This window comes from Hippocampus zosterae, chromosome 20, assembly GCF_025434085.1.
Source record: "Hippocampus zosterae strain Florida chromosome 20, ASM2543408v3, whole genome shotgun sequence".
In the NCBI taxonomy this organism is placed as follows: Eukaryota; Metazoa; Chordata; class Actinopteri; order Syngnathiformes; family Syngnathidae; genus Hippocampus; species Hippocampus zosterae.
Window position 1 is genome coordinate 2,240,320 of NC_067470.1, and position 13,583 is coordinate 2,253,902.

At 48.5% G+C, this 13,583-nt stretch overlaps 1 protein-coding gene across 1 annotated transcript in view; it reads left to right on the forward strand.

The window, feature by feature from the left end:
• The window catches only part of LOC127593305 (cadherin-10-like), a 36,504-nt gene that overhangs the window by 17,150 nt on the left and 5,771 nt on the right, over nucleotides 1-13,583 (forward strand). The window contains exons 2-7 of the mRNA XM_052054660.1: nucleotides 3,462-3,836; nucleotides 8,696-8,990; nucleotides 9,511-9,630; nucleotides 11,134-11,301; nucleotides 12,001-12,188; nucleotides 12,680-12,933. Coding sequence (XP_051910620.1) covers nucleotides 3,603-3,836; nucleotides 8,696-8,990; nucleotides 9,511-9,630; nucleotides 11,134-11,301; nucleotides 12,001-12,188; nucleotides 12,680-12,933 — 1,259 coding nt within the window. The 5' untranslated portion in view covers nucleotides 3,462-3,602. The remainder of the gene's footprint in view (nucleotides 1-3,461; nucleotides 3,837-8,695; nucleotides 8,991-9,510; nucleotides 9,631-11,133; nucleotides 11,302-12,000; nucleotides 12,189-12,679; nucleotides 12,934-13,583) is intronic.

A 13,583-nucleotide genomic window follows, 5' to 3' on the forward strand; every position in this document is an offset into this window, starting at 1 on the left:
TCCTAACCGCATTTCTATTTTTTGTGTGTGCGTGTCATTTGACGTGGGTTAATAAAGCTTGCCAGGAGAGTTATGGGGGGGGGGAGGGCAAGGAGCAACGCAATCTGACCTGCGGGCTTTGACAAATGTGGTCAAGGGGCGAGTGTTCCTCTGGGGCGCGACGCTGCTCACGACGGCGAAAGGCATTAGCTTTTCCGCAGTGACATTATGAAGAAATCCATGGAAAAGGCCCAAGCGGCGCTGCTCGGGGACGGCGAGCAGAAAGCTTCGTGAGCCTGCCTTACCCCCCCCCCCCCTCGGGGACCCGCTGGTATTTTCCACTGAGTCGAGGCCTACAGCTAATCGATAGCTCGCCCGTCCCATATGCTCCGAGCTGCCGTCAATTAAGGCAATTTATAAAGTCGAGTGGGGGGGGGGACCGCGCCGTCGTATTTAGAGGATTTGAATAGCGAGTAGAGCGGCGAGGGACGTGCAATGAATTGCTTTTATTCCTGTCGGCATCCCAAGAGTAATTTTGCAAGGCATTTTTTTTTCTTCCCGTCGGCATCCTGATGCTTTTAGCCCAAACGTGACATTTTCTTGGCTTTTCAGACCACGCTGCGCATCTTCTCCGTCTTCTAAGCGTCCCAATACTTTTGCCCCCACTCCGATTGTCTTCCAATTTTTTCTTCATTCTTGACCCTTCACTTCCATTTCATGTCCCAATACTTTTTATCCACCGCCTTATTTCTTCCGCCTCCCGTTTATTTGTGTCACGATCCCAAATTCCGCATTTTCGTCACTTTTTTTTTTTTCTATCCCGGCGCGCCGTCAATGAAATAAATTCATCGGGTCAAACCCCGCTCGACTGTGGGAGGGAAGCCGCCTGGTCGTTTTGAGGATTTGGATAGCAAAAGGGGGGAGCGGTAGTGGTGGTCACAGTCCGTCCCTCCACGGGCATTATTAAACCAGCGGCTCACTTCCACCTGCTTCCATCAGCACCTCCGTCAGTGACCCCAAGCTCCTCTCCTCTCTTTTTTTTTTTTTTTTTTTTTTTAAACTCCCGCAGCGGCTGCTGAGCCCGGCAGAGGACACATGCAAAGTGAGTGGCTTTCAGAGCCAAGCAGAGCCGTCATGCATATCAGCTTTGGCCCGTGCAAGCAAAGCAGGCGGCTGGGGGGCCGGGGAGAAAATGGAAGAGGTGTGGGGGGGGAATGCTGTAAAGTGCAACGCAGGGAGAAAAAAAAAAAGAGAGAGCGAGAGAGACTTCAATTTGCCTCATAAGGAGAAATGAGAGCACGGTGGCCTGGCAGAGACCGCAATGGATGGACCCGCGTCCTTCATCGGGACTAATGACGCTGCTCTGACAGGACGTCCCCTTTTAACGCTTTCGCCGAGAAACTCATCTTGCCGTCACAAATTTCTTTTGACGCTCACGTTGGGAGTCCGTCGGCGAACACGGTCATCAAGAGATTTGGGGGTGACCGGAGCTGTCAGCGTTGATACGGTTCCAAAGCTTTTTGCACTTGGACCTTGAAGGATCCGGCGGGTTGGGGTGAGGCCTGGGTAGGATTAAACCTGGCGACGCAGGATGAAACGGTGAACGGGATTGTCCAGAGTTAGACTTTCAGACCGGCTCTTTTCAGGCTTCCTTCTCCCCAGCCACTTCATCCAGCTCGGCAAGCCAGGAGACAAAATCTTCCCTCCGACATGTTCCGAGTCATCCCTGTGGCCTTCTCCCGGTCGGAAGTGGCCCGGGACACCTCACCAGGGAGGAGTCCAAGAAGTTCGAATCAGATGCCTGAGCCACTTCCACCAGCTCTTCTCCATGGGGAAAGAGTAGAGCCAACCAACATTTTAGATGCTGTGATCTTTGAGGCAGCCTTGCAATTTTCTCTGCACAACTCTTGACGTCATACACCCAATTTACTCCCCTCACCCACATCTTCGACTGGATTCATTTAGATTTTACTTTAGGATGTTAAAAAAAAATAGTCAACTTTTAGGGAAATATCTGACAACACAAGGCCAAACAGAGCAATTTTTAGTTATTGTTTTCGATTCAAGTCAGTAATTTGTCCGCTTGCTCGCTTTGTGGCACCTGAGAGTACCCTGGGCATCTGTCGTTTAGTAACAAGCTTTGGTCTCTTTGTTCAAACGCCCACACGTGGTGAATTTAAACCAAGAAAACGTTAGCGCTGCGAGTGACATCATCAGGATCATCCCCGCCTCCACCCGTCCCCCACGTCTCCTCGCCCCGCACTTCTCGCTCCATTTCCCGCCTTCCCCTCTGACTCTTTGGCTGCGCTTCACCGCGCAGGTCAGGCTACTTAATTCATGTGCGGAGACGGCGTTCCCTCATTTCCCACACCGCGGCAGGCTGCCCCCTTGCGGACCTGCCGATAACCTTCCATGCAAACTCGGAGCGAGAACGGAATAGTGGGGACTGAAAATTGTGCCCGCAACCAACTTCTTTCTTTTCCTCGCATCCGACGCCGCTTCCTTTGGCCTTGGGGGGGGCCGCCCGTCGCCTTTCGCAAATGGGCATTTACTGTAAAGCGCTATCTTCCGAGTAAATGGAGTGAGGTTGCCACCGCCATGGTCATTCTACCGCGCGTGATAACGACGCGCGATGCTTTCAGCAGATACAGACCGACGCCCTCCTCCCTCCCGGCCCCCCTCGAAAGGCGCCCGGCCCCGTTCCATTACTTGATGATTCTCATTCTCCGACTCGATGTAGATAAAAGTGCAATCGCATCCGCGTACAACCACGTGCAACTTTTCCAATCTGGTGTTATCACCAGAGGCCTGTCCATCAAACGGCAAACACATGAAGGCGCAACGGCAACCCAGCAGGAAGTGCCCATCAAAAGGCCCGCAAGAAGTTAGAATGCTTTTATCGCGCATAAGTTTCCACAAAATACAAGTTCAAGTTGTCTTTGTTGGCGCGCTTTCCACAAAAATCGGCCACATCAAAACAGAAGATCACAGGCGAGCCGTACATTAGCACTCATTTTTGCTTCCAGAAAGCTGACCTACAAATGTCTGGTAAGCGGTATAAAATACTTGCTCAATTACGGCCCCAAAAAATAATAATTACCCCTAATTATTGTCATCAATACTGTAATCGTAACCGTTACTCATCAAGTCGTATTTTTATTGCACGATAAGAAAAACTGAGGAGAAAAAAAAAACGACGTCAGTTTTGTTGGCTGATAAAAGGTTGAGAAAACGCTTGATTAGATGGCGAGCATAGACTGGATTTAAAATGGAAATAATTGCGCAAGATGAGCATCAGATGGATTTTTGCGATGTATTGCGGCCGGAAATTCACTCGTGAGTTTCGAGTGGCAGCAAATCTGAAGAGGGAAACAACAACATGATGTCTTACTTGCACCAATTTATTGATTGTTTGACTGATTGACCTCAACGCCATCTTCACTCGATTGGTTTGTTCTGAAAATCCTTTTTCCTGATTCCAGGTTGCGTCTTCGGGCTCACTTTCTGCTTACGGATCCAGTATGACGACCGACACATCACTCTGACCCGAAGACCGCGAGAAACAAAACGCCGAAGGAGGGAGGAGGAGGGGCAAGGGGCTGAGGAGCCAAAGCCCGGTCGCCATGGAGACGCTGTGCGTGTTGATGGCGCTGTGGGTCGCCGCCCAGGTGGGCACGGCCCCAGCCACGGGGCTGAGGCCGGTGCGAAAGACTTCGGCGGGACACAAGATGCCGACGGGCTTGACGGGGCAGGACGCCAACGGGGTGCCGCTCAGGCGCTCCAAGCGAGGATGGATGTGGAATCAGTTCTTCCTGCTGGAGGAGTACACTGGCAACGACATGCAGTATGTCGGGAAGGTAAAACGCCGGCTTTCAAATTTAACGATGACTCTTTTCAGGGGAATTCAAGGCGGAAAAATTCTCATTTTGTCCTTTATCGCCCTCTACTGTTGACTGAAATAGGCATCAGAATGCCTTCGTTGGCCTGTTTTCTAGCTTTGGTCACATGACATATAAAAAGAGACAAAGATGGTAAAAATGTCCAAATGGTCGTGGTGGCGGTTATTGGCAGCAGCGCGTCCCAAGAGAATCGTTTCCCAATCCACGTGAGGGTGACGACGCCACGCCGGCAAGGTCGGGCCAACGGAAGAAAAGCGCTTTTGTGCGTGCCTCTGAATGGACTCAATCACTTTGCATTCCGCCGGCATGGAAGGACTCAGGATAGACTCCTTCCAGCAAATGAGATGAGGCCACGTACATGTATCTCCTCTCCGAGGCGGCCGGCGAGCGAGCCGTGACTTTGAGTGAGCCTCTAAAAGGATTACATCGCCGACAACACAACACGTCCGAAAGAAGACAACCAGAAAACAAAGCGTGACTCAAAAGCGGCGTATCGCTCGCCGTGCGTCTTCGCTAAAAGACAAAGATCGAGAACTGTGTATATTGCGCACATACACACACACAGTGCAAGTAAAAAATAGATACATACATACATGGATACACACACGTACATATATACACATGCATAATGTAATTGGTTTGAGATAAGGTTTCAAACTCGGTCTAGGGTTTCAAGATTTAAATTAGAATTGGGGTTTCAAAGTAGGGTTTCAAATAACAGTTAGGGTTTTAAAGTCGGCTTTTAAACTAGGAATCGGGTTTCGAGAGTTACCGAACCGGAAGCGTGAAGTATCGTGGGTGTACTTACTCTCGCCACCGCTAGGGTGCCCGAAAGTGACGTGTTCGTAAACGATCAGCAAACTACACCAAAGAGATGATGTACAATTTCCATGCGCTACACAACGCAGTCCATTCAATGGCGAGCAATGTTTTGGAAGTCGAGGGAGAGATTTTATTTTATTTTTTTTACACACAAGGGCCAACAGAAACTGGTTTTGTCAAACCCGACATATTTGAGCCGATCGGGACATCGGAGCCGGAAGTAAAAATAAAAGTGATGGATTGTGACAACGCCATATACGTTTGCTCTCGCAACCTCAACTCAGTAGCACAACAATAGCTTTCGAGAACTGAACAGTCAGCCGTGCTGAGCGTGTGGGATTCATAACAATTTGTTGGCCGGATATGAAATGTTCCAACACGGGGACAATCTGAAGCTGCAGTTTTCCATGCTTGAAAATTGTAGATGTATATCATATGCACAGTAAAAACAACGATAGCAGTAAACATTGAATGGTGGGGGGGTTTTTTTGTAGCCTGCAAACACATCACCGTGTCGGGCAGAATAAGTACATATTACACGAACTGAATATATTTCTTTTAACGGTTCAATTCAAAATGACCATTTTTATGTGGCGTAGCAGGTGCGTGTAAATAACTGCTCACCTCTCGCCAGCGCTGCTTCTCGAATGCAGCGCGACGTCCGGGGGTCTTGCTGCTGCTGGGGCTTGAAGTTGCGTTTGCCCAAGGGAAAACGTTGGCACAGAAGCTGGTTTCAGCACCGGGTCGAGCTCCACTCGTGTATACGATGCTCTCCGCTAAATGTTTGCTGAAGGACCCCGCAGAGTTTGAGTACTCGCTTGGCGACGACAGTTGTCCGCGATTTTCTTCCGTGCCGCTTCTGTTCCGAGCATGGAATTTTATATTTTTTATCCTTTGGAAAGCTGAAGAAACTTTTACTACTCCCCTCGCCGTCATTGTAAACAACTGTCACACAATGAATAAACCGCTGTCAAAGTGATGAAGCAAGGGGGACGTACCTCAAAACAACACACCTGTAACAGGAGCCACGAAATTGTTCGACGTCGGTGACGTCACAGCTCCGGAAATACCCGAACACGAAAGGGCGCAAGATTGAAACCGCAGGCGACACATTCCGAATTGTTTTGAGTAATTAAATTGCGCTGTAACCACAATCTAATCATATATGGTAAAAAAACTACTTTAAACCCCTACAATCAAAACTGCTTTTAACCCCAAACCTGAATTTTAAACCCTTCTTTAAAACCCTAGTCCTAGTTTAAAACCCACCTTGATAACCAAACCCAAGTTTGCACCTCGAACTGAAACCCAGACTCAAGTGAAACTCAAGCAAATCGAATCTTGCAGCGATTCGTTTGGGGGTCCGTGGGATTTGTGTGCGTGGGAGTGGTGGGGAAGGGGGGGGGGGTCTTACCACGTCACCCGACGGCGTTGCGTTGCCACCCGCAGGCTCTCATTAGCAGGCCAGCCTCACTCCGGCCTCGCAGGGCCTCGCCTTCCTGTCACCGGGGGAAGAGAATGTTTGTTTCTTGCATTACGGAGCCACTCCAACAAAGGGCACGCGTGTGCTTGCTTGCGTGTGTGTGGGGTGCACACGCTTAATGGCCTGTGGTGGAATGCCAGTGTTTGTGCTGCACTATCATATCTCATCAAGTATTTACAGCCCCTGATAGGCCCCCACTGCTCACGGGCCGACTGGGCAGACCTTGCCGTGTTTGTCTGCATTAGCAAACGGGCGGGTGGGATCGGAGGGGGTGGTGGGGGTTGCAGCATTGCCAACTCATTTTCAGGGCATGTTGCTGGCTAGCAGGTCTATTTGTTGCTATAAGTTGTCAAATAACGTGGCAATTACGTGATTACCCGCCGTCAAATGTTTCACCCCAAGTCGCACCTGAGAAAATATCGACATCTCCAAGTACCATCATAACAACATTCAAATTCATCTTTGAAAAAAAAAGGTCCTCAAGAAGTGTTTGCAAGCAAACACCTCCAAAAGATGGTTGTACTGCAAAGTTAAATATAACTGAACTGTACTGACTTGAAAAACACTGTCACGAAAAATGCTCGTCATTTTTTTTTTCTATCGCTGGATATATCGTTAGCCGAATGACATAATCGCTCTTAAGTAAGATTTGGAGGGATGCTGACCAAAAATACATATTTTTTAGCAAACATTTTAAAATTTATATCGTGACAGTGCGAACGCAGATAAAATAAGATTGCGAGCTCCGCGTGACTCAGCGGCAGCAGCAATGACGGCAATGTCTTGTGACGGCCCAAAGCAAGTGTGTGTGTGCAAGCATGCGCGGGCATACGTGTGTGTGTGTGTGTGTGTGTGTGTGTAGCGGGGTGGCGGAGGACCAGCTGCTCGTCTTGGCACGGAACAAACAATATGGTACAGGCCCCACTCTACCTGCTCCATGGCAAACCCCCCCCCCCCCCTCATTACCATCTTTTTTTGCCTCATATAGATAATAAAAAAACATCATCTTCATCATTGCATAATAACAGTGTGTGCTAGGAGGAGGGGGGCGGGGGTGAAGTGGGAGGGGTGAGTCGACTGGAGGGGTGCACAGGGGGGCGCTCACTTTTAATAACACTCATCTCCTTTGTAGCACAAGGAGGCACTAAGATGAGGATTCATGACCCCACCCCCCAACCTCTCATGATATTAATATCATAATGAACATAATAACGTGCGCTCTGTGATCTTGACCCTGCCGCGATCAAACTACACATAACATGAGACCAGCAAGACAGACAGCCAACCAGCCAGGGCAAAGCGTTGGGAAATTATGATTATTTTTTTTCATTCTGGGCTGCACCCGTCATACTGTTCAATTTCCTCTGGTAACATTTTGCTCGGAAATATCCATGTGTAGAAATGTGGGGCACATTGACATTGTTTCCTGTGGTTTAAAAAAAAGAAATAAAAAAAAAATCCATATACATCAATGAACCATGGAAGATGCTCACGTTAGCACCATTTCGAAAGGGGGGATGTAGTGCACCAAAAACAAAACAAACCAAAAAAAAAAAGTAACTCCATTGCACCTTCATGGGTGCACTGTTGCTTGACTTTCCACATGACCACACGTTGCTCGCCCGATTTGTGAGTGAGGCGACCATCTGGCCACTTGACGGCTGCCAGTTCTCCACAGGCCAGGACATGAAGCCTGCGAGGCTAACTGGCTAATTGCCCTGAGTACCTCCCCCCCGCCCCTTCCCCACCCACCCGCACGCCAGCCCTCGCCCCTTTCTCGTGCCATCTTCACGGCCGGGCACGACTTGCGCGGCGCCTGCATCGATCGGGTGTTAGCATTTGCCGCGCTCCCGGCGGATTCGTTTCCCAAACAAAGACTTTCGGCGGCTAAGTTGCGACGCGCAGATGTCTGATAAGCAGCGAGACCGCGACGGTCACATTTTCCGAACACCGTTTATTTCTGTTGACAATTCTGAAATTTTATTATATTTTTTAAAAGGCCCACTTAACGCAAGTTGTGACCAAGCTATGAACCAATCGCATCAAGCTCCACAATTTGGATACTAGTAGCGCGCAGTCAAGTCGCGCTCAGTTTTGCTAGTAACATCTAGTTGTGCTCCCAGAATGCTCATGTAGCAAATGCTTCGTCCAGCTGTGCCACTTGAATTGTCTGTTCAATAAGACATTGATCCGATGTGGGGTACGGCGACCTTGTAAAGGCCCCCGCAGTGACCTCTGTTCCGCCTCCTGGATAGCCGAGTAGGGCATCAAGGGGATCAATGGAGTAGCGAGGGCGCAGAGGAATGACAGAAGCCAACATGGGAGCGTCGCTTGTTTGAAAAGATGTAGAATAGGGTTTCAAATCGTGGGTAAGGTTTGAGAGAAAAATTAGGGTTTCAAGCCAAGGTTACGAAGCAGGATTTGAAACCAAAGAGGTTTTCAAATTGGAACTTTTAAGTCAGTGTTTGCGTTTGGAAAGAAGAAGTGACGGCAATTGCGGTCTTCCTCTCAGCTCCACTCGGATTCGGACCGCGAGGACGGCAGCGTGCGCTACGTGTTGACGGGCGACGGCGCCGGGACGCTGTTCAAGATCGACGAGAAGTCGGGCGACATCCACGCCACCAAGCGCCTGGACCGCGAGGAGAAGGCCTACTACGTGCTCCACGCCAAGGCCGTCAACCGTTTCACCAACGAGGCCCTGGAGGGCGAGTCCGACTTCATCATCAAGATTCACGACATCAACGACAATGAGCCGCGCTTCACCAAAGACCCCTACATCGCAAGGGTGCCCGAGATGGCCGACATCGGTAAGGAAATGATTCACGCCTGCCCGAATCCCTAAATTCTAGATTACTTTTAAGGTTTTTATTTCGTGAAACCATTTGATTCGATAACTGATTCATTTTGGTAGAAGAAACACTTTTGCAGGTTTCCAAGGTTTTAGCATATTAGCATAGCATCTTGCGCTTAAACCCAATGAGCCAAGATGGCAGCTCTCACTCGTGTGTCTATTTTTGGACTTCTCACCCATTAAAGGTTTCTCCTCAATTAATTTGGCGCCGCGCGTAATGAAGCAACACGGCGGAGCCACGCGGGAGTTAGCGCTTAGCTAACCGCCCCTTCAGTGGGGACTTACTTGTATCAACAATAGCAACCATCAATAAAATCGAGTCGACATTTATATCATCACATGGCAAAAAACATTGACGTAAAATAAATCCTACTCACCAGCGACGCGAATTGTAAAATACAAATGTGAAATGTGGGTCCGTGAAGAATCCCATTGCCGGCGCGAAACAAAACGCAGTTTTTGGTCCCACCCCGCAGGCACTCCCGTCATCCAGGTGACGGCGCTGGATGCTGACGACGCCACCTACGGGAACAGCGCCAAGGTGGTCTACAGCATCCTGGAGGGGCAGCCCTACTTCTCGGTGGACCCTGAAACCGGTCAGCGGCTTCTCACTTTTACCAAAAACGGCCGTATGTTCGTATTGCACATGACATAAATATTGATATGTGATTTTTTTTTTTTACGTCTGCATTTTCGTTGGGATACTTCTTTTTTTTTTCCCATACGGTATTCACAATGTTTTACTGCTTTGAATGGAGCTAAAATGGCGGCACGTATCCTGCAGCTGCAGGGGGGAGGAGGGAGAGGGTCAGTAGCGGGTGGGGAGCGGCGGAGTGAGAGGAGGTCATGTTGGGGATTTGGAGTCAAAGGAGCGAGGCGCAAATGTCGCAGTTTGCTACTTTTAATCATTAATGTGCGCTTTGGATCCTATCCTGATCACCAAACAAAAGGAAGGGGGGGGGCGGGGGGGGGGGGGGGGTAAATAAATAAAAAACGAAGCCATTTGCAGATTAGCGTGTGGATTAGCGTTAATATGTTTGAGGCCACACGTGACGTGTAAGCCGCCATGAGTCGCACACACATGGATGAACATAGCATGTTCGGGAGAAGGATTACCTCATACGACGCAAACATGCAAGCCAAATTTGGCTATAAAGTTGTTTCTGCAAAAATCAACTCCCGAGCTGTCATCCGGTTTTTGATTTTGCCCAACGTGCTCCTTGCACTTTTATTTCCCGGCAGAAATCCGCTTTCGACATTGAAGTGAAAGCTCTGGAAGGTTGGAAAAGCTTTTGCAATTTTGGGGAATGCTATCCCATGAATTATATGCCGGATGTGGTATCGGTGTGCACAGTATCAGCGATAAAATAAAGAATATTTTATTTTCTACATGCGAAGAGGGTTGAAAGAATACAACCCTCTTTTTTTCAACAAAATATATATATATATATATTTATAAATAAATGTATTTATTTTTTTATATTATTATTATTATTATTATATTATTTTATATTTTATTTTATATTTTACATTTTATAATATTTTATTTTCGTTAAAGGTCATGTGACCCAGCTCAACTACAAACCACATGAAAATGTGGCCTTGAGAGAGCACAATGACGTCACCTTTGCTGAACTCTTGGCACATTTTTATTTTGTTGATTTATTTATTTTTTATTCCGGAATAAAGGCGTGGCAATAAAAAGTCATTAACAATCAGAAATCTTAATTTGCGCAAACGATCCGCATAACGAGGCGCATCCATCACTCGGGCGACAACCCCTGAATTAAAGGAGCGCTACGCGCTCGACGGCGTCTCGGCGACTTCATTACGAGGCGCATAAATCTCCTTCGCTGGAACGTCGTTAATTCCGGGCGACTATTTTGAGGTGCGCGTTGGGATGTTTGATGCGCCGGGAAGGAAGTTCATTATCTTTACGATGACGCTTCATAAAGCCGCCGTCAGTTACACGGCAGCGCAAGAATTCACAACCAATTCGCTTCGTAAAGAATCCGAATCATAATTATTAGGGCAGCGCGATATGGCTTTAAAATGAAAAAAATATATTTTATTTTTATTATTATTTTTTGTTGTTGTAGGCATGATCAAGACGGCACTGCCGGGCATGGACCGAGAGGTCAAGGACAAGTACCAAGTGGTGATCCAGGCGAAGGACATGGCCGGACAGATGGGGGGTCTCTCTGGGACCACCACGGTCAGCATCACCCTGGCGGACGTCAACGACAACCCGCCGCGCTTCACCAAGAGTGAGTCGGCATCAGAGCAACGGCAACATGGTGGACAACACTATAGAGATTCCGAACTGAAAACAACTCCAAAAATAAGAATAAGAAAAAAAAAAAAAAAGATCCGCAAAAAATCTGGATGAAAAGACTTACATTGTAATACGGACTCTTACTCCCCACCCGGGCAACATGCCGTTGAAGCCACGTTGTCATTTTCCAGCCAGCCGAACTGCCAGGAAGCGATAGCATTGTTGTGCGCTCACCAAATAAACCGTTTGACGCCATCGCTATCTCGAGGGGGGTCGGGAGGGAGGTCGGGGGGGGAATCGGAGCTTGCGCGTCACGCAGCCGAAGCCCATTCAAGCGTCGTCCGAACCCCGTCAGCTGTGCTTTATGATCAGGTCGCTGCCGTTTGTTTACGCGGCTGACAGGCGCCCATCGATTGGAGCACAAACGCTTCCTGTAAAAGTCCAAATAAAAGAAGAATTAATCCGCACGTCGGGAACAAAATTGATTGCGCGGGAAAGATCAATCTTGACACCCGACAAGGCTCGCCGGGACGGGCACAGATTGAACCAAGCGGTGCTGCTTCCAGCACCGGCCCGGATTAGAAAATCACCCAATGACAAGAGCCTAGCTTTTGTTTTTACTCAGCAATATTTAATTGGAGAACATAATGAGTTAAATGGAAAATGTGTCTTTTTAATTTTTCTTCTTCAGCTCTCTATGAGTTCAAGGTGCCCGAGTCCACCGCGTTAGGCTCGGCGGTGGGCGTGATCCATGCCGTGGACAAAGACATCGGCGAGAACGCCGAGTTGGACTACAGGATCATCGGGAGCGACGGGCCCGGGATGTTTGACATCGTGACCAATCGCAGCACGCAGGAGGGCGTCATGGTGCTCAGGAAGGTAAGCGGAGGCGACACTGAAATTGTGACATTCTTGAATGAGTTTTTGTTCGGCGAATGAAGAATATTAATCGGACTCATGTTAAACTGTTTGGTTTGGGCCGAATAATTCATCCTCAGTCATTTATGTAAGACGGTGATGATGGTCTACATTCTAGAATGCGCGGTTGTCGTTGTGTTTCGATCCTTTTTGTCGGCCGTGGGAGCACAGTGACATAATTGGCCTGTGTTGCCATGGCGGCACTGCGGGCAGAGCCTGTGCCTGCGTCCCTCGATCTCAACCCGCTAATTAAACTAGCTCGTCGAGTGGGAATAAGTCCCATCTGGGGCCTTAAAAGATGCCAAATTAAGGCAGTGCCAAGGGCATGTGTGGTTACCTCCACCAGGGAGCTTATGTTTACATTGGTTGGTCAGATGGATTTTGAAGGGAAAAAAAAAATTGACCCACCTAAAAAAAAAAAAAATCGTTTTCCTGACGTTTCCTTTTTCCAGCCGCTGGACTTTGAGCGCAAACGTCAATTCAGCCTGCGCGTCCAGGTGGAGAACCTCCACGTCAACCCTCGCTTCTTCTCCATGGGTCCCTTCCGAGACGAAGCGTCCATCAAGGTGACGGTGGAGGACGTGGACGAGCCGCCCGTCTTCGAGCGCGCCAGCTACATCATGGAGGTGCAGGAGGATACGGCCCCCAAAACCGTCATCGGTACCGTCAGCGCCTCCGACCCGGACGTCAAGCGCAGTCCTGTCAGGTGAGCAACATCATCTCATAAAAAACAAGCGGCGGCGCCTAAATGCATCACAACAAAGCCGAAGTGTTCGTAACGCAGTGCTGCCGTCTTGCAAATTGAAAGTTTCTCCGTTATGACACTCCCTTACGGGAAAACAAGAAAAAAATGTAAACTGTGGTACTTTCCAAATGGATTTTGGTGCAGGGCACTCCACCATTTCTGTAAATCCAATATCAACACTGCCCCCGCAGTTACACGGAGGTACTGCAATATCAGGCTCGCATGCCTAAACCTCCAGGAGACCGGCAAAATGCATGCAAGCTGGCTGTGTGTATGTCTCTGTGCAAAATTAAATTTACAAGTGTGACTTTCAGCCCTTCAGGGGAAATAATTCTGGCTAATAATTCAATAAAAATTCAACAAATCAGTGAGTCATTAACAGGAAAAGTATTCACAAATATAGAAGGAGGCTTCAGAAGGACCCGATTTAGTTGCACTTTCAGGAACTGTTGTGGGAAGCGGTTGGGGTGCTGCACACCGGCGGCCTTCACCTGGGCTTTTTCTTTTTTTACGACACACTGAGGGAGTTGGCTCTCAAGGTTGAAGTTCTCGCACTTTATTGCAGGTGTCAAATAGGATATGATTCTCTTTTATCGGCTATCATCAGCAGG